At 36.6% G+C, this 27,930-nt stretch overlaps 1 protein-coding gene and 1 long non-coding RNA gene across 3 annotated transcripts; both read left to right on the top strand.

The window, feature by feature from the left end:
* Positions 1-141: 141 nt before the first annotated feature.
* On the top strand, positions 142-27,929 carry LOC115925926. Its single transcript, XR_004064863.1, has 2 exons — positions 142-645; positions 25,752-27,929. It is a non-coding gene; the product is annotated as an uncharacterized LOC115925926 (long non-coding RNA).
* Positions 11,205-23,689, top strand: LOC105437410. 2 transcript variants are annotated; one of them, XM_030989964.1, is made up of 9 exons: positions 11,205-11,499; positions 14,325-14,434; positions 17,760-17,987; positions 18,513-18,743; positions 19,628-19,763; positions 19,950-20,149; positions 20,454-20,619; positions 21,182-21,300; positions 22,013-23,689. In XM_030989964.1, exons 1-9 carry the CDS (start codon positions 11,364-11,366, stop codon positions 22,325-22,327), a joined length of 1,641 nt encoding a protein of 546 aa, XP_030845824.1. In that variant the 5' UTR covers positions 11,205-11,363; the 3' UTR covers positions 22,328-23,689. The 2 variants fall into 2 exon arrangements, with proteins under 2 accessions (XP_030845824.1, XP_030845829.1); XM_030989969.1 differs by lacking the exons at positions 11,205-11,499; positions 14,325-14,434 and adding an exon at positions 14,443-17,034.
* Position 27,930: the final 1 nt, after the last annotated feature.

The raw sequence follows: 27,930 nt of genomic DNA on the forward strand, positions 1-27,930 counted from the left end.
TAGCCTTTTGGCAGATTCTGAGGCCTATCCAAATGCTTAAACAGAATATGTATGCGAACACATTTTTTTTCGGGAGAAAAAAAAGGGGGGGGCGTGCGCCTCCCAGTACCAGGCATCCACTGGATCTGGGCAGCGTTTCATGAGACCGTCATAACTACAAGTTCACCGACATCCCATTGAAACGTGTGTTAAACTTAATACACACATTTCAATGGGATGTCGTTGGACTTGTACTTATGACGGTTTCATGAAACGCTGCCCAGATCCCCGACACCGAACACCTGGGGAGGTTTCACGAAACCGTCATTAAGTCTAACTTTTTAGACATCGTATTGAAACGTGTGATAGAGATCTAACACGTGTTTCTACCAAATCTCCACGAGCTTAGACTTATGGCAGTTTCGAGAAACTAGCACTCGCTCTGAATCTGGCGCATCCACGGCCACGCTGGAAGCTCGGATCTGACCGCCTGCGATGCATGCCCCGGACGCGACGGCAGCCCGCTCTCGAGCTAACTCTCCATCGCATCGTGCAGCTGTCTTTCTTCTCTTTCACGAACACGGTTGCCCGACTGAAACAACTAGACCACATTAGTAGCCTGACATCAAGATAGGTCTCTATTATGTGCCCATCCGTCTGATTAAGGTAGGTTCTACAGTAACACCGTATTTTATTCTTTTTTTAAATAAATCTAACTTGCACATTCAAATGGAAATAATAGCCCTACCAGGTGCGCCGGGCCCGCCGCTCCCGCCCGGCAGGATACCTAGACTGGTGGACATCACGAGCCATGTCCCTGGTTTTGCCCACACATAGCTGCATTACTATCCTGGCTGTGCAGCTGTGTATTAAAAACTGTTCATATTGATTTTCAGCATTTCAAACTACACTGTACAAAACTCAACTGATTTCACTCAAAATCGGTACTTTAGTGATAGTTGATGCCCGCCCCCCCCCCCCACTCAGTGTTATTTAGGGTATGCATATGCGTGTCCCCCCCCCCCTTTGCAGCAAAAGTCCGGTGTGTAAAGTCCCTGACCCCCCCCCCCCCCCCCCCACTCAGTGTTATTTAGGGTACGCATATGCTCGTTCCCTCTTTTTGAAAGCACCCCCTATCTGAGGACTGCCAACATTTTCGAACCCCCCTTTCGCGGGCTTTTCACAGGCTTTTCCTGCCTTGGAGACCCCCCTAAAACAGGAAAAATGCTCAATGCACCCCCCTAAATTCAGAATAATTTCTCAGGAGTCAAAAGAGATGAGAGAAAAAAAGAAAAAACACCCCCTTTTTAAAGAAATCTCCGGGTGAAAAGTCAAATACACCCCTTTTTTTACAATTCTCGGGCCGGACTTTGTCGCACGAAAAGTACCCCTTTACCGGACATTTTGGTAACACGCATGCGGTCATTCCGACCCCTGCGTGGGGGGGGGGGGCCGGGGTAAAGTCAATACGGGTCGACCTTTTTCTTTTGTTATACAAGCCTTTTTCAGCAAAAGTCCGGTGTGTAAAGTCAATACGGGTCGACCTTTTTCTTTTGTTACGAAAAGGACATTTTGGTAACACGCATGGGGTCCATCCGTTCTCGGAGTGGGGGGGGGGGGGGGCGGGAGTTGATGATACCTAAATAGCATACAATTTTTTCAACTTAGGTCTATGTTATAGTTATACTTAGAGATCTAGAATCTAGTCTATAGTCATATAGATCTAGACTAGAAAGAAAAATTCAAAAATTCAAATCGTGAGTCTACTGTCAAACTTGCTAATCAACCACTTTGTATACATTGTGTGCATTAGTGTGCAATTGTGTGCAATGTGTTCATCGTGTGCTATTGCTGCCTCTCAGCACGTACATGTAACAGCGCTAGAGGACAATACGCCTAAGCATTAATTGACTCTAGCCTTGCTGGAGTGGTTTTGCCCTGCAGGCCTGGGTGGAATACGATATAAAATATCAAAAACTGTGACTCTAATGATTGCATTTTAGGCGTGGACTTTACGTAAGGTAGCATATGACGTTCAAATCAGATTTCTTAATAATCTTGCCATATGACCCATGTGCATCAACTTTTCACACGTATAGGCTACTGTCGGTGTCATCATGCATCCTCAGCTCATGGTAGCTGCTAGATGCAGGTTGTAGATCTAATAACATTGATATCACTTGGCCTATACCCATCATTTAATAATATTCAATCTGAGCTGTATGGCCCTACGTGTTATCAGTGCCTGTGATATGGTGTAATATTGAAGCCCTAAACAAAATTGCGCTTCAAAATGATCATGATAGAAATGCCTCAAAGAAGTAAAAATCTGTTAGTTTGAGTTACCATTTTTACCATACTCATTTTCCCCAAAAGACTGTAGTGTACATGAATGTAATAAAAAACTGTTAGGTAAACAAAAAATAAAATTTTGATTTCCAATCATAAATATCTGGATAATCAGACAGCTAGGCAATCGGCTTGTAAAGTCATGGGATTCCTGACTGACCTAAATGTTTGTAATCATGATTGCAGCATGAGCTAAATCCAGGAGTTTTTTTCTTCAGAATCTGAGGCAATGTTACCGAGCCACTTAATTGATACCCGTACCCCTATCAAGACTGATAATTGATATAAAACAAAAATTCAAATTTGTTCATAATAACCACTAGAAGTACCCACACTAAAATAACCTTACCCACTGGTGGTAGCTGTTAATACTAGTATGATTAGTATTACTATACTGTAGGACTAGTAATATAAACTCTTCTTTCTTCTCATACAAATCACTTTAAAATAATACAAACATTTAACAAAAAATGTAAATATTTGATACTGGAGGGATAGCAATTTGGTGTGTCACTCTCGATATGGGTGCCAATTAAGGCTTAGTGACATCCATATCATATTTCATGTTATCACCTAGCCCTAAGGCTATTCTAACCAGTCTAGCGAACAAGCTGTTGGTTGTCCCTGTTCTGTAATTGATCATCTTGGTTGCACTCACATTTATGGAAGTTTATGCAAATTTATGCAAGTTTATCCAAATTAATTGTTGACACTATTGGGACCTTTATGTGACTGTAGTGGAATTCACTGCTGCAGGGACGGATCCAGTCTGCAGAAAGGGAGGGGGCCGGCTGAAAGGGGGCCCAATTCGTGAAAAAATGTTGAGCACCGAGTTAACACCCACCACCCCCGGCCCCCTTTGCTCCCCCCTTTCTCCAGGGGGGCGTCTTTTTTAAATCTAAAAAAAGGTTAAATTTACCTGTTTATGGGGCCAAGTGAGGGGGTCCCGCGGCCCCCCCCCCCAATCTGGATCTGCCACTGCACTGCTGCAATAGTGAAAAACAGACACCATAATCTTTCTTCTCACAGAAGATTTAATATACCTAATATATATGTTAAAGGGAAATCCACCTTATTCTCTAGTATTAGCAAACTACCAGTGGAAGGCTGAACAAATATAAGAAGCACAATGGGGACAATTTGATTTAAATTTAAATCAGACTAAAAGTGACAAAGTTACATGTACACATTTTTGTTGTAAATTTGTAATCATTAAATCATGTAGGTATGGGCTCTTCAAATTGGCTGAATCAGTAACGTCTATAGGATGTAGTGGCGGACAACTTTTCCATTTGTTCCAACACACAGAATGACTAAAATGTAAATGAAAAAGAAAAAAAACATGTACATGTATGACTCAGAAGGTTCTTTATATCGTAAGAGGACCTGTAAATAAACTGATAATTTCCACAAGGAAGAAGGCACTTAAGATTATGTTTTGTATACAACAAACAGGAGAGTTATCCATACATGTCTACATCATGTATTTCAAACTTTTGCCATTCTCTTTTTCTTACAGTGTATTTTTTTTAAAACCCAATTTAGGGACTCTTCAACTCACACATGTAATGTAATTTATGCTACATGTATGTTTCAGAGGTGAAGTAGACAACAAACAGAAGAGTTATCAATGTCTACATGAATGTACCAAATTGCCAATTTGAGATTCACATTTATTTAGTGATCTCATACTTCAAACATTCATAACTCTTAGTATTGGTCTGATTTATTTCAAACTTTTGCCATTCTGTTTCTCTTACATTGTATTTTAAAAAAAACTCAATTCAGGGACTCTTCAACCCATACATGTATTGTAATTTATGCTACACGTACATATTTTGTGTTTCAGAGTTGAAGGGAAATTTTGAATAATTTTTTCCTCATGTACATTTATATATCTATGAATGGTCAATCCCTGCTATTAATACTAGAACACAAGACATATTGAAGCCTCTTCAACAGGTACATTTTGTAAAGCTATGGTGGAGTACAACTGCTGTGAGTATTCTCAAACTTGTGTGTGAGTTTTGACAAGGGAAATAAATCACCAGCCCCCCCCCCCCCAAAAAAAAAAGCCTCAAAATTTCACTTGATCAAGGTGACAGAGATCCAAGTTATGGAATTGTATGGAAATAAGATTCTAAATCGTGAAAAGGATTTATATTTTTTAATTTGTGAGATTTTTCTGGTGTTTTTAAGTACGCTTCAACAAAGAGGTAGGCCACCACCAAAATTGACACATCCCCAATTATTAATGATTTCCTGTCCTTTGGATGCTTCTTCTTTATAAAAAAAATGGAAGGTATTAGTGGGCAACTTCTCTGTGCATTAGTGAGTTTATGTCATTTTTGTTTTCTTACATTTTTATGTAAAACATGACCACCATTCGCAGTCATGAGGTGATATGAATGAGAAAATAAAGATAAACATAGTTGATTGTAAACATGGAGGATGATAACATTTAAGATAAAGAATACATGCGAAAAAGGTGTGAAAGAGAAAATGAGTGAAGGAAGAAGAACAAAGATAACTGTTTAGATACAAATGAGAAAAATAAAGGCACACACAGGGAAAGAGAGAAGAACCAATGATAGAAGACAAAAACTGAGTGAAAAGTCATATCCTATGTAGACAGAAATAGGGGAAAGTGAAAGAAGAATATAAAAAAACAGTATATGAATAGAAGATATTAAAGTAAAAGATAAAAGAAGGATAAAATAAGAGAACATGAAGCGAGGACAGAAAAAATAAGAAAAAAGATGTAGACAATAAAAAAGGAATAACATAGAAAATGAGAGAAAGAGGAAAACAGAAGGAAAAAAAGACTAACATAGGGTTATCTCAATAAAAGGAGAAATTTAAACAAATAATAAAACAGAAGAATAGAAAACTGTAAAGTGCTGCATGATATTGAATGTAAATATATGTCACAAGCTTTCTATCTGGGCAGATTTCTCCTGGGTACATTTTGAAATTCTAATCACCTACTCGTCATCACAATGAAATGACCTAATGAATAAAATGATGTGATTTTTTATTTTTCTCATCAATGACGATTCATTAATTTTCAGATTTCCTGTTCTTCATCCCAAGTGTTAATATTTGTATAACCGATTTATGTTCTATAGTATTTTGCTCCAAAGTTACTATCCCGTTTCATTCTATAAAATGCACGATAAGCAGACTCTAGATTTGTGCAGCTACTTTTACATACATGTACATGTCCACTTTATTACCCCGTATCTGTAGCTAGATATTTGGGATGCCAATTTGAAACAAAGTCTGTCAAAAGTACCCTCCTTAATACCCTATTTCCAATGACACCCATGTACCTTTATTCCTGTTAGGTGCTTAACATTGCACAAACTTAAAACCAAACAGTACCTGGAACTTGCAGCTGCAAAGAGAGAAAGAGAAAGAGAGAGAGAGAGAGAGATATTTAAAGAGAGAGAAAAGGAGATCATACATGTATGAGAATAATAAACTGGAAAGAGTGACTATTATTGATTGCAAAAGTGACTGCAATTATTTGTCAGTAAATAAATGAAATGTAAATTACTTTGGTATGTAGAAGGAAAATTGTAAGGTTCAGAATTCAGAATTATTTTCTAATCTGCCCTTCTCTATCACCTCTGCATTAACATCATCACCCCTTTTTAAATATCCATCTGATATCCCTCTAATAGAAAACTGAACAGCTTTTGAGCCATAATGCATGGCCATTCAGAGGATTTGTTTATGTTGGGGACCGGGGTAAAATGCAATAAATTTCATTTTCTGTTTTTTATTTTGTTTATGGAAACTGCCCCTATCCTAGCCCCCGCTTCGTACAGTCATGGTTCAGTGACAAAGCAATGGCCTCGTAACTGTGAGGCCCCAGGATCAAAACCGTGTCGATGTGCTATATTAGTGCCCTTTTGTGGGGCATTAATCCTCGTTACTGTCATTTATGACTTAAGGGCGTAGGTCCCCTATTTGATAAGCATAGTAGCATACACATGCTTTAGCAGTCACGCAAAACACACATTGTCAAATTATTATTCAATAAAATCGGAGAATGGATACTATTATCTAGATCTATTATTTTTAAATTATTTTAAAAATAATTCCATAAAGTGGGGTAAAACAAAAATATTTCAACTATATGAGCGACAGTGTATAATGTGAAGCATCCATGTTGCACTTTCTCCCTCTTCGTATTCTTATGCCATTTTAAAAACTATTTATTACAAATCTTTAATATAGTAAGACCCTACATGTACATTACATGTACATGTGCACATATTTTCAGAAGAGTCATATTATTGAGTGGAAAATACAGCTTTTCTATTCAATTTCCATTATGTTCTATAGATTAGGTAAAGCTAAATTAATTAATATAATTTGAGTTAAAATACATGTTTCTCTGAGGATCCAAAACCATTGAATACTATTGATTACCTAAGATTTAACTAACCATGGTCAGTTATCTTTCATTACCATAATATTTTGCAATTTGTCTGAATTTGTATAGAAATAAATGAAACTAAAGTATAATTTGCATATTAAAAAGATAATGTTTTTCTCCAACAATAATCAGCTGATTATCCTTTATTTTTGTTTGTTTGTAGTTGTTTTTTATTGATATATTTTATTTATTTCCTGTACAAAGATATTAATTGCATAATGTTTTCTCCTTTAAATGATTTGTTTTCTTCTATTTTGATCCAATTTCCAAAAGATTACCCCTTATCCCTACAGTATATGCAATCTCCTACATGTATATACTACATGTAGCATTAAAAGTTGGCCAGTCTTCCTTTTAAAATTATTGGATTTTTGTTTGTGTGTGTCTATGTCAAAGTTATTCTTATGCACATCTATTTTTCATTTATTCTTCAACTCTGGTATGATTTCCATTCAGTTTGGTATATATTGTATACAGTGTACATATTACGTAGAGCCGTTCCTTGGTTTTAGCGGTCTATGGTTTTAGTCTTTAAAAGAGGGTTGGGTGTGGAAATTTGTTTCCCCCCCCCCCCCCCTGTGCAAAATTAATGACTGCTGTGGATTGCAACCTGTAAGTTTTACAGTGCACATCAACTTTATAATTAAGTTAACAAAGTTGGAACTGGTACATTTTTTTATTATACGCACTGAATAGTAACTTTGAGACTAAATTTGCATAAAATCTGACTGTCCATACATTTTAGCAGTAATTTATTGTTTCCATTGTTGCAATGCCAAATGAAATAATAATTATAGCTTGCAGTAAAATCTTAGGATTTTTGTTTTTCTACAGGGTGTCTACTGTCTAAAAAGAATATGCAACAATATTTTTATTGGATACATTTTAAAGTTTTAAACGGTACTCATCCATTCATTTTGTTGGCAGTGCTGTGTTAGTATTATCTAAATACCATTTGTGTACAAGGAACAATACTACCCCACGAACAATATCTTAAAAACATTTACTTACCTGTAAGTCCTTTTCATGTGAAGATGATTCAAAGTACAACTATATTTATTTATTGTATAAAATGACCTGCTTTCATAAAGTCCTCTTGTAAAATCTTATGAATTTGAGTCCAATCCCCCCCCACCCCCTTCCTGTTTTTTCTGGCTTCTATGTATTCTTTGAGCCAGCCCTTTGACGTATGCTTAGATCTTTTAAGTTGCAAATTTAGAAATTGCTTTCTTCAGTCAGCAACATAATGCATGATTCACATAGATTAGGGATATGTACCGGTAACCCATAAGATATAAGAACAAATTGCGATAATGAAATGAAGTGTGGAAGAGAGGATCTGAGCTAGAAGACTATAAGGAGAATGCAGCCAAGGCTAAGCAGCAGGAACCAGTTTGGGCTTCACTCAAGACACAATATAGTTTTTGCAATGAGCTGTTAAATACTGGGTCTTTCCTTGCAGAGTAATAAGGGAGCAAGAGAAAGACCATCACCATGTATACACGTAGCAGAAACACAAAGCAAATAAATTTGAGACATGTTATGATTAATTATGTAGGAAGCCAAATCTAATTTCAAACGTCACTTGTCATCTTTTATGTGATAGATCTACAATTATCATAACAGTAATGTTTGTAGCCTTAAAAAGAAATTGCAAGAGGAATGTCAATAAATAAAGTCTACACCATTCACAAGATGCTAATTTGCATTTAACACCATTCCAACAACTTTCAAATCAACTCCGGCAATTATGTTCTGATTCTATAATACATCTTTGTAAATACATCTTTGTAATGTTTGCAAGTTTCAGAAGATGAACCCTGCAAGGCCATCAAAATTACGACAAGAGTTCCATATGTACACGTAACCACCACTAAAATTGAAGGAAAAACTATGGGTATGCTGGGTTTGGATTAGGATGAGAGTGAGGGTAGGCTATACAGCTGTGCATCGATTTTAGTGGGGTTATATATATGGAACTCTTTCCGAAATTGCCTGTAGTTGATTTTTTTCCTTTCTCTTTAGGTACACTCTTAAAATGTTGGGTAAATTTAGTTGGGTAATTGTTGGTTGGTTAAAAAAATTCGTTATTCTGGGCTATTATTACCCATTTAAGCATTTAAGTGTTTTAAACCAATATTGGGCAATTATTTTTACTTAATTATTGGGCGGATATTTACCAACAGTATTGGTAAATGAGGGTTGGGAACCAGTTGCCCCGTAGTTGTGTAATTTTGCCACATTTCCTTTGCGAGTTGGGTAAATTTTGTTGGGCAACTGATGGTTGGGTAGAAATTCGCCTAGAAATTTACCAACATTATTTTGCAAATTAGGATTGAGTAATTTTTGCCTGTAGTTGTGTAATTTTGGCACATTCCCACTGCGAGTTGGGTAAATTTCGTTGGGCAACTGATGGTTGGTCGAGAAATCGTTTCCAAAGTTGGGTAATTTTTATCCCAATCTATTTCAGGGCATTATATTTACCCAATTATTATACATTTAGCAACAACATCGTTCCAAGGAGTTGAGAGCAATTTACCAAGTAGTTGGGTAATTGTTAGATGCTGAGGAATATTACTCATCACCACTTACCCAATTTGACTTTGCTCAAATTTTTGTTTGCTCATATATTGGGTAATAAATGACCACCGCCTCTTACCCAATTTTACTTTGCTCAAATTTTTGTTTGCTCATATATTTGGTAATAATTGACCACCGCCTCTTACCCAATTTTACTTTGCTCAAATTTTTGTTTGCTCATAATTATGCTGAGTAATAATTACCCATCACCACTTACCCAATTTTACTTTGCTCAAATTTTTGTTTGCTCATATATTGGGTAATAAATGACCACCGCCTCTTACCCAATTTCACTTTGCTCAAATTTTTGTTTGCTCATATATTGGGTAATAAATGACCACCGCCTCTTACCCAATTTTACTTTGCCCAAATTTTTGTTTGCTCTTATGCTGAGTAATAATTACCCATCACCACTTACCCAATTTTACTTTGCTCAAATTTTTGTTTGCTCATATATTGGGTAATAAATGACCACCGCCTCTTACCCAATTTCACTTTGCTCAAATTTTTGTTTGCTCATATATTGGGTAATAAATGACCACCGCCTCTTACCCAATTTTACTTTGCCCAAATTTTTGTTTGCTCATATGCTGAGTAATAATTACCCATCACCACTTACCCAATTTTACTTTGCTCAAATTGTGTTTGCGCATAATTGGGTAATAATTGACCACCGCCTCTTACCCAATTTTACTTTGCTCAAATTTGTGTTTGCTCATATGCTGAGTAATATTTACCCATCACCACTTACCCAATTTTACTTTGCTCAAATTTTTGTTTGCTCATATATTGGGTAATAAATGACCACCGCCTCTTACCCAATTTATTTTGCCCATATTTTTGTTTGCTCATATGCTGAGTAATATTTACCCATCACCACTTACCCGATTTTACTTTGCTCAAATTTTTGTTTGCTCATAATTGGGTAATAATTGACCACCGCCCCTTACCCAATTTATTTTGCCCATATTTTTGTTTGCTCATATGCTGAGTAATAATTACCCATCACCACTTACCGAATTTTACTTTGCTCAATTTTTGTTTGCTCATAATTGGGTAATAATTGACCACCGCCCCTTACCCAATTTATTTTGCCCATATTTTTGTTTGCTCATATGCTGAGTAATAATTACCCATCACCACTTACCGAATTTTACTTTGCTCAATTTTTGTTTGCTCATACATTGGGTACTGATTTGACCAACGCCTGTTACCCAATTTCACTTTGCGCCTTTTTTTGTTTGCTTATATAGGGTAGTAATTGACCACCGACTTTTACCAAATATATTTAGCTCAATTTTCTTTAGCTCACAATATGCTGTGTAAATATTGCTATGAAAAATTGAAATTATCTCTCCTGTAATTGTAACCATTTACTTCTATTTTAAAATTATAATAACAGAGTGTTGAAGCGACGATGAATTTGTGCGAGTTTGATGCTGAAAGAGTCCAAGATTTATCTTTTGTGAAAACTGAGCCATCTTAACCATGTAGGCCTATAGAGTTACATAATCTACGTAAGTAATGATCATGGAACGTACACACTATCATCGTCAATTACGCGCATGCGTAAATGGCAGTGGAAACCTTCAATGGGGACTAGACTTACGTTTAACCAGACTTGGGTAAAGTTTGCCTGGTATTGGTCTTGGGGTAGCGCGCACATGGCCTGGGGGGTGTTTCATAAAGCTGTTCGTAAGTTACGCACGACTTTACGCACGACTGGTGATATGTTCTTGTGCTACATGTAAATGATTGAGAATCTGATTAGCACCCAAGAACATGTTCCAGTCATGCGTAAAGTCATGCGTAACTTACGAACAGCTTTATGAAACACCCCCCTGGTCTCTCGCGATCAGCATGCCATGCGCAGTACTATTTCTATTTACTCGGTATACTAGCCGGCGCGGCCGTCCCGGCCCGGGAGCTCGAGCTATATGATACACCAACGTAACTAGCAGCCTGTACGTACGTCGTACGTACATTACGCATCATATCGGAGTCTTGCATGCTAGAGCCTGAGGGTCTAAAAATGGAGCTCGACAACTGCTGCGGAGATAGTTCAAGTGAAGATGGGTTCATAGACCCTCTCACCAAAATCGTTCAAAGGTGGGGATGTCCGTCAGTGTTAAAGATACTAGAAGGTACGTTCACATCTTATTGAGATTAGAAGTTTAGAACATGATCAACAGGTACTTGCTGTAGACTTGTTCCCATATCCATAACACATGGGCAACATGTAGACTAGTTCTATATGCCTCAGCAATGGTTAATGAATACGCTTCAATTCAATTGGTCTATTAAACTTTGCCTCAAATTTGCTCTTTTAATGCATGTGTTACTAATCCAAACTAATATTTGATTGATATAGATATCAAATTCAAATTGTACTGTTTCCATGAATTTTAGATCACAAATGAATATTTAAAAATATTTTGTTCAAGATTTTACAAAACCCAAAGCCAGGCCAAAACCCGGATTTCTGTGCTGTTTCCTGCTACAATACATACATAACACAATACCCTCCATTTTCTATGGATCATGGGTTGTATGGGGTCCAATCACAGAACTCTTAAATACGTATTTAAGAGTTCTGTGGGTCCAATACATTGGACCACATACTTGTAGGTGTGTACCCAGATAGTATTACAGTACGTGGGACTGGTGTAATTTTGAACAATTATCTCTGTTATCTGAAATTGGTATTACTATACTAGATCTAGTCTAGGTCTAGATCTAGATCTAGGCCTACTTATATTTAATAATCAACACTGAACTGAATGATTCATCAGAAAATTGAAGTTGTCAAATAATGTACAATTTTATGAACATTATTTTGTGGAAGATCATCTTATGATCTTTCATTTTCCTGTAGATCTAGAAGTCTAGATTTCAAAAAGTGAGACAATTTGTCTTGCCCATTGCCATGTTAAGGATTTTGCCCTTTCATTTTCTACAGGACTTTGAAATCCAAACACTCTAAAAAAATGTTGGGCAAGTGCCCAATTTTTACCCAACATGAGGGCACTTATGTGTCCGACTAACTATTGGGTAAATTAAAGATTTTGCATGATTTACCCAGTGTTGGATGAAAAGAAAATACTCAACTTTTAACCAACAAAATTTACCCCAATAGGAAATTCACCCAATTCTCACCATAATGTGTAGTATATTCGACACTAGTTGGGCAAATTATTTCATCAGTAACTACATGGTTGGTAGAAAATAACCCAATTATTGGACAAAAATGACCAACTTTAATTTGCCCAAAAATATTACCCAATTATTTCATCGGTAACTACATGGTTGGTAGAAAATAACCCAATTGTTGGACAAAATTTGCCCAACATCAGTTTTACCAAGTAACACCTACCCAACTTATTTCTGACCTTTTATTAGGTAACTTCATACAGTAAATGGTTGGGAGAAATTATTTGACAAAAACGCGCCAAACTTTGATTTGCCCAGTAACATCTGCCTAACTTTGTTTTACAGAGCATAGACTCTACATCCTCTTGGTTTTAAATGGGGCTATTAATTATGTGCTATTGCGATATTCCTTGTCACAACTAAAAGGCAGTTGACCCACATTTTAGCCCATATTAATAGCCTAATTCAAAACCAAGAGGCTGTGGTGGTTTTCGAAATTGCAGTGACCTCGCTGTAGTACACGAATGGGCACAATTTTTAACATGGGTACATTTTTTCTCATTTAAAAAAATCTTTTTCTGAAAATAATTTTTAAATATGGAAAAATTACAGATGCTTAAGCCACCAAATTATGCCGACAAAATTGTACACTATTTTACTACATGTCCAGATTTCAATGAAATCATTAGAACCGATGGACGGATTACAATCCAAACTTGGGACATGTACATGTATCTTGCAAGTTGCAAAGCCAACGAACTGATTCGATTTTGGGATGGAGGTGCACATGGAGGAAGGACATTCGTTAGTACAGGATTAACTGTCCTATTTTGCTTCATATCAGTGAAATGTTCCAGCACATGCATTTTTTTTAATGTTTCACACCACTGAACAATAAGCTGTACAAAAGAATTATTAAACACCACAAATTATCTTTTCTAGGATAAACAATTGTCAGTTGCCTCTATTCAAGGTAACACACTATAATTTATATATGGTTGTATGGTACTGTAAGTGGCCTGTGAAAGGCTTGAGTGCTAGACTTTTTGAGAAACCCTGGTCAGATAAAGCTAGGTTATTTGTCATACTAAAGCTGAGAAACATGGCTACTAATGCAGACAATATCATGGCAGCCGCAAAAGGTTGAAAAAAACAATTACCGGTATGGCAGTTTAAAGTTGAAGTAATAGGCATGACAGTGCACATGGAGAAGACACATATGATTATCAATGAATTAGTAATGTTAATTAACCAATCAGCATACATTGACCTCTATGCTAACTCTCAAATCATTCTGATTCATTTGGTAAGTTGAATGACTTTCTTTGAAATCAAATTCATTGCTGATGCAACTAATCTTTATACTTTAAATAGGCCCCAACATTGTTAAAAATTAGGCACAATTTGACTAAACTAATGTGATTACTAGTATGACTTTAGAAAAGGTTTCCATTCTTAATTTGATTGTGTGGATGTTAGTAACATCACCTGAAAATAAATAGCAATTGGTTGATACAATTCGCTAGTATGATCTAAAAGTAAGTTTTCTATACGAAGACCAAATTTTCGAGAAAATCGCATTTGAAAATTCAGATTTTCATAGACCCTTGTGGAATAAGAAAACATTGATTATGCGATTTATTCAAAATGGAAGATATTTTAGCTGGAACATGAGCAAATGTTTACAGCTTATCATTATCTAAAACATATACTTTTGTTTAATTTGCGCAACCATACGTGTGTTTGTGGTATTATATGAAAACAATCAGTTTATGCTGCACTAAGCCTTATTTATCAATCTCTCCCTCTTCTTCTCCAGAAAATGAAGTTGATGTGGAAACCCTTCCCCTTCTAAGTGAAAGTATAATCACATCCTTCATACCCAAGATTGGACCTCGATTGAAGTTTCTCGCTGGGTGGCGTGCAGAGGTAGGACAATAGTGTGGCACAATATCTCACTATGGATAGTTACAGATGCTTTCAGTGTCTTGATTTAATTAGGGGGGATATTTCTTGCCTATTCCATCATTTAAAATACACACATACAACAACCAGGGGAAAAAATGTAAGTATAACATGCATGCAAGGGGCATGTAGACTAACATTTCGTACATTATCAGGATATAGAAAACATCTCATTTCAAAGCACGCTGCACGGATAAAGACGTCAAGCACAACTACAAAAGCAGTTCCAGATCACCAAAGTGAAACCTGTTATGAAGGATCTGTTCTACATGTAGGAAAGAATAACAACACTGAAGGGAATTTGGAACAACTGCACCAGGAAAAGGCATTGTTTGTTGGAGAAAGCAGTGAGCAGGAAGATGTCTCTTTTGAAACGCAAACAGAGAGACTACCTGATATTGCAGCAAAGTTTGTAGCAGAACTCAGGGCAAGGACTAATGTGCCTGCTTCACACACCAACAAGGTCATTCAAACCGCACAAGATTTGGTTATTTCTGTGTTACAAACTGTGCAACAGGATGTGATGGATATCTTAAGTGAGCCACAATATGCAGCTAACAGTGAGCTGAGATCTGATATACAAGATGTATTCGAGAATTCAAAGAATCCATTTTCAGAGCTCATGTCAGATACTCAACAGAAAAAATATTTCTCTGAGAAAGGTGATTTCATTCAGCCTTGTGAGGTGTTGTTGGGAACTTGCTTAAAACCAAAAATTGATCAAAAGACAGGTGATCCACTGCAAAGCACACAAAAAGAAACCTTTCAATATATACCACTAGCTGACACTATTAAACAATACTTAGAGCGACCAGGAGTAATGAACGCCATACTGTCTCAAAAAGGATCAAAAGATAATGATGTTTTGTATTCATTCAAAGATGGTCACTATTATAAAAGGCAGGAAGCTACTGCTAGACAAGACTGTGAATTCTTAGTGCCTCTGTTGTTGTACAATGATGAGTTTGAGACAGCCAATCCGCTTGGGTCAAAACGCGGCAAACACAAGGTAAGTGCCTTTTATACAAGTGTGTTATCCCTTCCCAGGAAATACCAGGCTAGGCTGGAAAATATCATGCTCACAGCTATGATCACATCTCCGCTTTTGAGTAAATATGGCATCTCAGAAGTTTTGAAGGTAATCAAGGATGATCTGCAGCAGATGTGGACTGATGGACTCACTATCAAGTGCAAAGAGTTTGAGGGTAGGGTCAAACCCTACTTATTCCAAGTTGTAGGGGACAATCTTGGCATTCATGCCATGCTGGGATGTACAACCTGTTTCCGTGCCAACTATTACTGTAGATTCTGTAGAGGGCATCGCTCGTTGCTTCAGAAACAGCCAAAAGAGGATGCCCAATATCTCCGTGATGAAATAAACTATGATACAGATCTTCAAAAGCCCTTGTCAGAATCTGGCTTGAAGCATGCAACAGTTTTGAATGAATTGCCTTACTACCATTCCACCCAAAACTTATGTCCAGATGTAATGCATGATTTTACAGAGGGAGTCTTGCCCCTGGAAATGCACCTTGTTTTGAGTAAACTTGTTCAGAAGGGTTTCATAACACTGGATGAGGTGAACAGTAGAATATCCTCATTCAATTTTGGCTTTGTGGACCGCAAAAACAGACCAAGCCCAATCAGGCAGGCATCACTGAAGAATCCATATTCTGCCAGTGGACAGACATCAGCACAGATGACGTGCCTTGCATACAACATCCCTCTCATGATAGGAGACAAGATTGATGAGATGTGTGATGAGTGGGAACTCTTACTGTCAATCATTGACATCTTCAAAATCATTATGAGTCCCAGTATCAGTAAGTCTGCCATCTATGTCCTGAAGGCAATGATTGATGATCACCACAGGCTCTTCATGCAGCTCTTCCCTGAAGCTAGTCTAACTCCGAAGCAGCACTTTCTTGTGCATTACCCACGTGCACTGAAACACCTTGGGCCACTGACCCAGTATTCAGCATTGCGTTTTGAAGCAATGCACAGACCTTTCAAGCAGATTGCCAGTGTATCTTGCAACTACCAAAACATTGTCAAAACATTGGCTAACAGATACCAAATGGCACGGTGCTACAGGTCAGTATCAAATCAGTCACTGGATAGCCAAGATATCAATGTGTCACAGCAAGCTGCAGCAATGCTTGGTGATCTACTTGATGATGAGGCACTTTGCAAAAAAATTAACTGTGGAAGGGGAACCGAAGTTACAGTTGCTGGGAAAGTGGACATTCATGGATATGAGTTCCGGGCAGGTGTTGATGTACTTCTATATTGGACTGATGATGATGGACCCACGTTTGGACGTGTTCAGCATATTGTAGTGGTGCAAGAAAAGTTGTATCTGCTCCTTCGGCTGTATCAGACCTTGTACTTCAACAGACATGTTGAAGCATTTGCAGTACAGGTGGGCAGAGAGGAAGCACAAGCTGCTGTTGAATGGTGTGACCTGTTTGATCACAGGCCAGTCAATGCTGTCCAGTCCTATAGTGGAAGAGGGCGCTGCTTGTATATTGTGGTGCACCATTCATTCATCTAGGAACAAGAAGGTACGTGTAGGCAACACGTTGCAAGCAAGTGATATATTTTTACAACTAGACATTACAGGTGCACTTGCAAATTTTGTCTTAGAGAACAGAACCAAAACAAAGCAAAAGAAAGAAACTGTTATTCCAATTACAATTATATCTATGAATCAGTTCTTAGTGTATCATTCTACACATTTTGATTGAAAAAATAGCTAAGAAGCTAACCTTGAGCGATCTGTACTGACTTGCTAAAATTTTTTGATTATTCCAATGAAAATTTTACAGTAAATATCTGGTTTGAATTTTTTAACTCGTTATTAACTTCATTGTTTCTGTATCTGAAAATGTGTCTGTTATATTTGCATTCATTCATATTATGTTGTAATTTCTTAAATGTACCATGACTCATGCCAAGTTTTTCTAGCATATGTACTTCATTGAGGCCCCGGAAATGTGCTATTTTTTACCAATGCATGTTCCTGCCTAAAGTGAAAGTTCCTAACTGGATATTATTATATTATAGATGTACTGAAGAAGCTTCGGCTCATGAGTGACCACTTTTCAATTATGGGTTTGCTTTAAACAGGACAAGGGTACAGAAACAGTGAGAATGATTTTCCCCTTCAAGGAATAAACTTGATACTAAAGTCTAACCTGGGGCTGTTTGTGTCATTAATAATGTAAAGAATAATCAGTCATTTACATGTACATTGAAAGTTCAATTATTTTTCATTTATTTATTGTAGTATCATGCTGCAAATCAACAAAGCATGGAACAAGCATCAACGTCGACAAGAAGCCCATCAGTGTTCTCCTTAGATGACTGCTCAGATCTCTCTTGTGTAACAGGAAGTGAGTGGAGTCCCAGACAAAGCCCTTCCCAGCCCAGTTTGGATACGCCACTTTACGACTCCCCAGAATCCAAGAGTCCTGATCAACATCCTCCCCTGAAACGGGTCAAGAAAGTGCATTTCGTAAGTTTATGTATATAGTGGGCTGATACAATTGAAGAGTGGGCATGTCGAGTCACCATCATTCATCAGTTTTTATGCCTCCCACACATAAGAGTGCCGGAGGCATTATGTCTTGGAGTTATCTGTCTGTCAGTATTTCTGACAAGCAGCAGGGCTCAAAGGTGAAAGGTCAGTTCAAAGGTTATTCAAGTTTTTACTAAAAATACCATTTTATTTCTACATCTGCAGAATGGCTAGTGATATGATTTGGTAGGTACATTTAGGTATGAATGAATAAAGGAATGTTATGGGAAATGTTTGGTTGGGGTTATGGGTTTTAAGCTAGTCTAAGGTCAGTTTCAAGGTTTCATTGAAATTTTTTATCAGAACAAAGTTTGGAAGGAATGCCCAGTGAGTGATTTATGATGGGCTTATTGTAGGAGGTCGGACAGCCAGAGATATACCCACCGACTGCATGCTGTCACATTTCACTTGTTTATTCTGAATTTACTGATCTTTAAAAAAAAAATCCTTTATCTGTTGCAGAACATTGCTTGTATATTGAGAGAGACCACCATGGGAAGAGCAGCATTAAGGAACATCAATGCTACAAATCTCTGCAGCAAAAGGGACCGGCATACTGTTGTGGATATGTTGACTCAGTACCTGATACGGGAGTATGGTACCAAGCCAAGCTCATTTGTGAAGGCATCAATGGCCCATGCCCTTGTGACAAGCTTTCCTTTCTTAAAAGATCCAGAATCTCCACTTGGCTATGTAAGTCCTGTCCATGAATTGCTTTCCTTAATATATGTGACCTCAGGTATGGCTCAGATCACCACTTTTTTCTGGACTGATTTATGGATTGATTCTTACCACAGCGGGCATTTATTACTTGGAGGTGCCTTAATTCTTAGGTTGTCCATCCATACCTCCATCTGTCCCTACCCCCACAGACCCCATTTACAAGAAAGTGAAATTTTATGAGAAGTTTCTGTTTGAGCCAGAAGCAATAAGCTACTTTAAGGTCTAAATCAAATAAATTATGTGTTTATGCAATAACTTTTGGAATACTGGATCATATTATTTTGTGTAACTTGCTATGAAGCTTCCTCAATTTTGTTATTCTTGTATTTATTATATTGGAGATGCTCAATCAATTGCATGTTGTATCACATTATCACAAGCATTATAAGAGCATCTCTGGCAATAGTAAATTTGACAGTAGACAGGCCTGAAAAGCTTACAAATAATGAAAAGCTAATATGGCATCAATCACTAAATCGTGCAATATTTTTGTTTATTTTTACCACTTGTTTATAAGTTATATTATCCAGTAATGACACATCTCTTAATATTTAGACTTTTGTCTGCATGCCATTGAGTAATGGATATTCACAGAATTATCCATCATTCACTTTGTTTTTGCAATGACCTGATGACATTGCTGGAATATAACAGTGTGCAGTTAGAAATAGGTACTTAAGAGGACAAACCTTGTTATTGCAAACACTGACATATGTAACAAAATATGTAAATGTACAGTTTACACTGGAATTTTATTGTGCTTTTATTTGATTATTATTAATGTTTAACAAATGTTGTTGAGCATTACTGTTTTTGAAGTTGAATTATGAAGGAATTTTAATTTATTTGAGCAGGAGGCCTGGTACTGCGTGGGGGCCAAGGGACGGCCAGCAACAGGCTACCTGGAGGAGCATCTGAGGTATGTCAGAAAAAAGGAGAAGTCCCTGAGGGTACCAGTAGCTGAAGACGAGGCAGAGTCTCAAAAGCAAGGTATTCTGGCTACTTTTTCATATAGTTAAAGTTATGAGTTATTCAGATCCGGCTGATGAAGTCATGCTGTGCCATAACAAACTGGTGGGGCATGAGCAATGTCAACTAAAACCCCCCTTCCAATACAATCATCAAAAACTTGTTGATACATGCTAATTGTTGATTGTTCTGTTGCATTATATCCAGGAGATACTGATCTTGAGTCTGTGAACGATGATAACATCACGACAATGGAAGAATGGCTGCGTAACAACAAGGAGCCAGAGGACATGGTGAAGGACTACATGAAACAAACAGCAACAAAAAGACATGACTGGATCAAGAGAAGTGACTGTTGTGTGAAGAACATTCTTACCACATATCCCAGACGTCTCGATGCTGGAATGGTATGTGGACCTTGATTTTTCTTCTGCATGTGACAAGAAAGGACATTAAATTAAACTAGAGTCGCATGTTTTGAGAAGTAACTTTTTTGTTTTTTGGTTGCATGGGCAGGTTTACTTTAGCAGTCTCCTTAAAGGGATCGTTTAACAATCTGAGATACACGGTCCTACAGAAATCGTGCATCCCTATTGAACCGATAATTGTTAGTGTGTACCATTCAAATCCTTGCAAAATGGTAAAGAGAAGATGCAAATGAAAGATATCCTACCTTTAATCTGGCTTCTATAACTATCCTAACAATTACAGATTGAAGGAGATTTTGCAGAATTGTTCCCAGAGAAAGCAAACGCACTGTACCAGAAGTGGCCCACATTCTGTAACAAAGTAGTGGACTTCACCGAGAAAACTGGCAACTGGAGAAGTGCAAGAGCCGAATTCGAAAACATTCATGACCCTGGGAAACTCAGTCTTGGTATGTGGTGTCAGAACACACATTTGACAGTATTAGTGAAAATGACTTGAGAGAAAGTCAAAAGAATTTATTTCAATTACACTATATGATGTTTATTTTTGTGGCCAGGACCAAACATTGAGTCTAATATCCCCCCTGTAAGGAATTGAACTGAAATAAATAAAAGTGCTCTGAAACATATAATACATGTACAACATATGATAAAAACATGATTCCATGACAAAGGTTTAGCATACTTTTACTTGCTTGTTTTGTTTGTTTGCTTTTTGGGGTGGGGATGGTGGTTTAAAGCTCATTGGGAAGGCTATGCTGAAGTTTGTGCAATTTTGATTTTCTTTACTCAGAAAGCTGAGCTCCAAATTACTGACTGACATTTACGTTGAGTGATTTTACCCATATTTGTAGAAAATAATTGTTGTATTCGACCGTTATTTTTAATTTGCTGTATATAACTGTACATTTTGTAAGATGTTCCATAATTGACCTGTTTGCTGTTGCACCTTTTCTTCATATGTAATTGGGACTTAATTACTTAACTCTTTCATTGTTTCCCTCTTTTTAGAGGAAAAGAGCAATCTTGGATTCTACATGCTCCCAGTCTTGTTCCGAGGAAGGAAAGATTCCAAGAGAGGAACGTACACCACTGCAGAAACATTGTCGTCCTTCATTGACGTTCAACCAGTAAGTATATGTGCTGGGGAGGTGGTAAAGTAATGACATGTAAGGCATATATTTTGGTTTGTGTTTAAAATCTTGCCATAGTAATCATATTTCATTACAAACAAATTCAATAGTTAATTTGTTAAGAGTTTCAAACCTAGGACAACTGATGAAATTGAGGTTGAAATGCAATACCTATATGTTCTTACCAGATAAGGCATTGCCATAACATTTTATTTGTGTAAAACTTGAAAAGCAACCATTTTCAAGTTCCTAGTAATGGGCACGCTGGTCCCCAAGGAGGCCCTGCAGGGGCAACACTAGGCGCTTTAATCTTAATAAGTCAGTTCGTCATTATCTGTGGTACAACTACAAATGGCCTCAGATTTGTCATCACATCGCATTTCACTCATGAATGCAAGCAAGTCCTTTAACCTGCAAATGACATGTGAAAAATGCATGCTTATATTAACAGGCTGTATATGCCTTCCAGCTTAGTTGATGTAATGCTCTGAACGTGACCAGTTTGGGTACAGTTGACCTTTGCCGCAGGGATATGTAAGAATACCCAGTAATGTTTTGATGGGACAGGGATGAACATGCATAAACAAATTTGGGTGTCCTGTAGGTGATTGTGGATTCATAAGCAGAAGCATTCGACAAGCATCAAATATATATATATCAATCCATATAATTACAAATGATTTCTTCTTGATTTCTCTTTGGACTACAGGAGGTTCTCGACATCCAGACTTATGTTGATAACATTGATGAAGCAGTCAGGTCACAGCCATTTGTTGTTGTGCGTGGGAACATTCTCACACCAATACAGGCGTACGTCGTAGTAGAGAGGAGGATACTTCCTGCCGCAACACTGCTTAAAGCAGTCGACTTGTGCTTTAAGGCACTTTATGTGATGGATATCGAATATCAGCCGCAAAGCTGTTCTGTTTGGAAATTTCTCCAGATTGTGGTGTTCCAGTTTACCGATGGGGAGCATCTTACACCAAAGCTGCGGGAGGTCCGAGCCTTCATGAACATGCCATAAGCCATCATGATGTGTTCACGCCAAGGATGATTACTGGTGATATATTTCCTACAGATGAAACTGACACATCATCGTTTAGCACATTTTGGCTACTTGAACCAGTTTATTTTGGGAGAAAAAAAACTGGAAAAAAGTATTATTTTGGACAAAATAACCTTAAAGACAAACTGTTATGAGTTGGATTCAGCACATTATTTTACATAATTTAGACATGTTTGTGTAAGACTGAAGATTTGAGGGTGGGGTGAGGATCGCTGAATAATATAAAAAAAAGAGAGAATTTATACACAGCAGAAGTCTTTGTGTACATTTTAAAAATGATAAAGGCCTAATTGTTTTATCCCAATCATTGCTTAACATCCCCACCTTGAAAGTTTAAGAAAACAAATGAATATATGCCAAGTATAAATACAAAACATATTATTGGCTATAAATCTTTTGCACTGGCGTATACAAATGCTTATCGTGTTTGGTCTTAATCCCAAGAGTACTGTTTCATAACTCGTACATCAAAATGATATATTTCTTCATAAAACATGAGCTATGATATTTATGACGTTTAAAACAGCAAGTGGGGTATATGATTGTAAATTACATATACCATTAATTTTCATGTAATGTGTATCGTCCATTGACCCTACGCTGAACTCTCTGCTGAATGGACTGCATGCATTAATTTACATCGCGCAAAGCAGAAGTAGAGAAGTCAACATTTTCATCTACATTTTGCAAAATTGTATTGATATTATTGATAATATCAATAAAATCAATCAAACTGAGTATAGCAGGTAGGGTCAATTGATTTTTGTTGTCTTTAATCTAATCAAAAAGTTATAGTAGGCAGTGTGTATCCTTGTTATTTGATCAGTACCTGTTCACCATCACAGATAGCCAAACTTTCATGTGGTACTTCTGCACATGTCAAATAATCTAGAGGGATTTGAATTTATTTCCTCTTTTTTTTTCACTTCAAAAAAATGTGTGCATGTGTAACACTCTAAGGCAGAGTATTGGTGTGTCAGGATAAATGAACACTATGCCACACATGGGAGTACATGGGATACATACAGTGTACATCAAAGTTGTCATGCTGCACCAAACAGGGGCTATATTTGCATTTACTTTTTTTAAAAGGTTGTATTTTTTTCACCAAAAATTGTAATGTTGTAGTTGATGTGAACAAGTTTTGTTTTTACGTTTCTGATGAAAACAACAACATGTGTTTACTGTGTATGTTATTTGTGTTTCAGTTAAGCAATTATTACCCTTTAGATGAGAAAAAGAGTTGAGCAAATAGATGTTATGGAAAAAATGTTGAGCAATGATTATCCAACAGACGAATTAAAAAGTTGGGCAAATGGATATTGTGGAGAAATAGTTGAGCAATTATTACCCAATAGATGGTTGTTTTGATAGTTGGGCAAATGGATATTGTGGAGAAATAGTTGAGCAATTATTACCCAATAGATGGGTGTTTTGATAGTTGGGCAAATGGATATTGTGGAGAAATAGTTGAGCAATTATTACCCAATAGATGGGTGTTTTGAGAGTTGGGCAAATGGATATTGTGGAGAAATAGTTGAGCAATTATTACCCAATAGATGGGTGTTTTGAGAGTTGGGCAAATGGATATTGTGGAGAAATAGTTGAGCAATTATTACCCAATAGATGGGTGTTTTGAGAGTTGGGCAAATGGATATTGCGGAGAAATTGTTGAGCAATTATTACCCAATAGATGGGTGTTTTGAGAGTTGGGCAAATGGATATTGCGGAGAAATTGTTGAGCAATTATTACCCAATAGATGGGTGTTTTGAGAGTTGGGCAACTGGATATTGCGAAGAAATTGTTGAGCAATTATTACCCAATAGATGGGTGTTTTGAGAGTTGGGCAAATGGATATTGTGGAGAAATAGTTGAGCAATTATTACCCAATAGATGGGTGTTTTGATAGTTGGGCAAATGGATATTGTGGAGAAATAGTTGAGCAATTATTACCCAATAGATGGGTGTTTTGATAGTTGGGCAAATGGATATTGTGGAGAAATTGTTGAGCAATTATTACTCAATAGATGGGTGTTTTGAGAGTTGGGCAAATGGATGTTGCAGAGAAATTGTTGAGCAATTATTACCCAATAGATGGGTGTTTTGATAGTTGGGCAGACTGGGAGTTGGGTAAAAACTGGTTGGGCATTTAATTAACCAACATTAAACTTACTCAAAAGTTGGGCAAATAGAAGGTTGGGCAATATCTAACTGGGTAAAATTGGTTGGGCAAGAAATTACCCAACTGAAAATATAACCAACTGTTAGGCAATTGTAGAGTTGGGTAAAATATGATGGGTCACCAACTGATGGGCAATTTGATTTGCCCAACCACATAGCAAACTGATTACCCAACATCAGTTGGGCAGATTTTAACCAATAGTTGTGTGGACCGTATGTTGCTCAGTGTTGGTTAAAAGTTGGGCATTTTTTTGCCCAACTATTTTAAGTGTGTAGTTGCAGACGTGTTGTTTTGGTCATTGAGTTTTTTGTCTGTAGTTTTTCTGCTTTTCTCAAAACCATCATTATATCAAGGTAGACTTCCCCTTTGATAACCAAGTTTCATCAGTGTGTGTAGTGAACATTCCCTCTTTTTCCAATACACTTTCGCAATATAATTAAATAGTTATAGATTAATTGTAATGCATCTTTGCAAGTTCATATTTTCATGTTTTCGTGATTTGATTTATAACTGTTTTAATGCTAACCCTGATGAAACAGTACTGTAATTATTATGTACCTACATGTAATATACACTCACCCATAAACTTTATCATATTCAGGAGGATATCCTGCAAATCTATGATCATGGTTCTATTAAACTATACAATTTTCAATTAAACCTCCTTTACAGAAAGGGGAAATCAACAAGTGGCACCATTCATGTTTTTTTTTATAACTTATATGTGTAGATAGAAAAAATGCCTCACAAGGCTTTTCAAGATGATGTGGTCATTACCTCTTAATAGATTATATGTCAAAGTGGTTACAGTATGAGAGAACCTTTTCCACGTATGTAGGAGGATAGCCTTTAGATATATATTTAAAATTGAATTTCCAATCATTCTCTCTATAGATAAATGTACAGTATATAAAGAATGATATCTAGGGACTTGATAATGACATGTTCGATAATAATCAGTTTGTGTTCTTAATTAGATGCATTCATTCATTCCTAAAAGAAAGGCTTTGGAGCATACATGAATTTAAAAAAGAAGTCTATCCCACTTTATTTGTTACATGGAGGTTAAATAATTGATATGATTTTAAATTTTTTATTAGAGACCTTTTGTAAAACCCTGATAGAATCAATTTTGATTTGTTTACGCGATTGTTGTATTTTTACCATTCACGCTATCGTTTTCTTCTTTTTCTATGCAGGCTGGAAGTAACACACATGTGCAGTGTTTCAGTCGAAAACGAATACCACCCATTCAAAATCGGTTATAGGATCTTGTCCATATGTCCATATTTTTGTATGCATGTGAAACATGGACCATGACAGCAGACATTAAAAGAAGGATACAGGCACTGGAGATGAAATGTTTCCGCAAACTCCTCAGTATCTGGTATAGAGATCACATAACCAACGAGGTAGTGAAAATCAGAATTGGAAACACCATAGGGCCGTATGAAGACCTCCTGACTTCAGTGAAAAGATGCAAAGTAAAGTGGTATGGGTATGTCACATGATCATTTGGACTGGCCAAGACTATTCTACATGGAACAGTACAAGGAGGGAGACCAAAAGGCAGGCAGAGGAAACGATGGGAAGACAACATTAACGAGTGACCTTGACTGAAACATCATACTTCGTAAAGCCAAGAACCACGAGGAGTGGAGGAAGCTGGTAGTATAAATCTTCAGTGGTGCCCCAAGGGTCAGCCAGACTGTGGGATAGGTGAAGGTGAAGGTGAAGGAAGCTAAGAATCAGATAGTTAGACATTATATTGGATCATTTATCCTTTCCTTCAAAAGGAATGTTGCTTTATACTGTAGCACATAAACAATGCTTTTTAATTGGCAATATTTCAGTTCAGTACGCTTGTTATTAATTTCATCAAACATTAAAATGTAAAAGGGAGAAACACTGTCATTTGAAAATCAAAATGTAAGTCATAAAAATTTCACTGTCTAACTATCTGAATCTTGTCAGGATCCATGTACGAGTTAGTGCAATTCTTTTCTCTTCACTACAACCGCATTGATTTACTTTAATAGCATGTTACTAGGTACATCAATTGATGAGAAAAAGCAGCAAAACGCTTTAAATTTGTTGTAGTCTTAAAATTAAAGTTGGAAGTTTCCTAAAAAGGGAATTTTAGAACACTCCTTCAACTGACATGCACGGATGTTATACTTCCATAATTTCCATACATTAATGTCTTTGTAATGCATGTTACCAAACAAAAAAAAGTATCATCAACCATTCTTGTCATTTCCTGTGCAATTATTTTCACATCCTGGCTTAACAGTACATAAACAGTGCTCTTTTATTTTCAATATTTCAGAAAAATGCATTTGCATTATGATACATGCAGGTATAGTTGGTCAAGTAAGAATATATTTACAGCATGCTCACTATGAATTGATTAAATCGCCATTGAATCTAAAAGGTATGTTATACCTCATTGTATATTCAGAAGGAAAAAGTGTGAGGATAGCTTTAAAAAAAAAAAAAATCATGAGTATACATAATGATGTGAATATGTACATGTTTGTTTGTTGCATATGATTCTTCCTTGGTATCAAAGCTGTAATAATTGCATATTTATGATTCAGCATAATACTTTGTTCATTACAAAAAAAAATATGTCATAATTTTCCAAAACGGTAGTGTAAAGAATAATGTAAGATTGAGGTAAGATTGTTACATATATTCTCTATACGTATCAACTAAAATGTAAGTTTTCAAATGAGATACTATTTTGTCCCCAGATGAAATAAGTAATGGATCTTTTTTGTTAAATGTCAGCAAATGATCTAAATGAACATGTGTTCGGGTATATCAAATCTTGTACATGTAGTTTCTATAGCTAATATAGTTTGGAGGACTTAAAGATAGAAAAACTGCTGATTGATTAATTACCATTGTTTGTATTGTTCACTATAACCAGCAAGTAAAGGGACATTTAGTAGATGCCAAGAAAGTATTTCCAAAGCAATTACATTTCTCTTATCCCGTAATGTATTTTTTGCGTCAATAAAAGCAAATGTGAGGGTTGTCCACATAACATCACAACTACAGAACAGTTTAATTGAAATTAACATACATATTACATGTATATATGTGTATTATGGAATAACTTAGAATATTTCATAATTTGTTATTATTATCCAGTTCATTACATTTTTACCAATGTATTTCTTCAATATTTCTACTTTTCCTCAGAGCATATGCTGTGAACTAATGGATATTCCTTGTCAGTTCCATCATGTTATGTCAATGGGCTTACACTGTATGCGTGTACATGTCCTTTTTGCAATGTACATGTGCTACGAAAATGTCAACAATATTGTTTGAGATATAAAATATAGAGTTAACAAGTGAATTATTCAT

This window comes from Strongylocentrotus purpuratus, unplaced genomic scaffold, assembly GCF_000002235.5.
Source record: "Strongylocentrotus purpuratus isolate Spur 01 unplaced genomic scaffold, Spur_5.0 spur5_contig_843, whole genome shotgun sequence".
Taxonomy (NCBI): domain Eukaryota; kingdom Metazoa; phylum Echinodermata; class Echinoidea; order Camarodonta; family Strongylocentrotidae; genus Strongylocentrotus; species Strongylocentrotus purpuratus.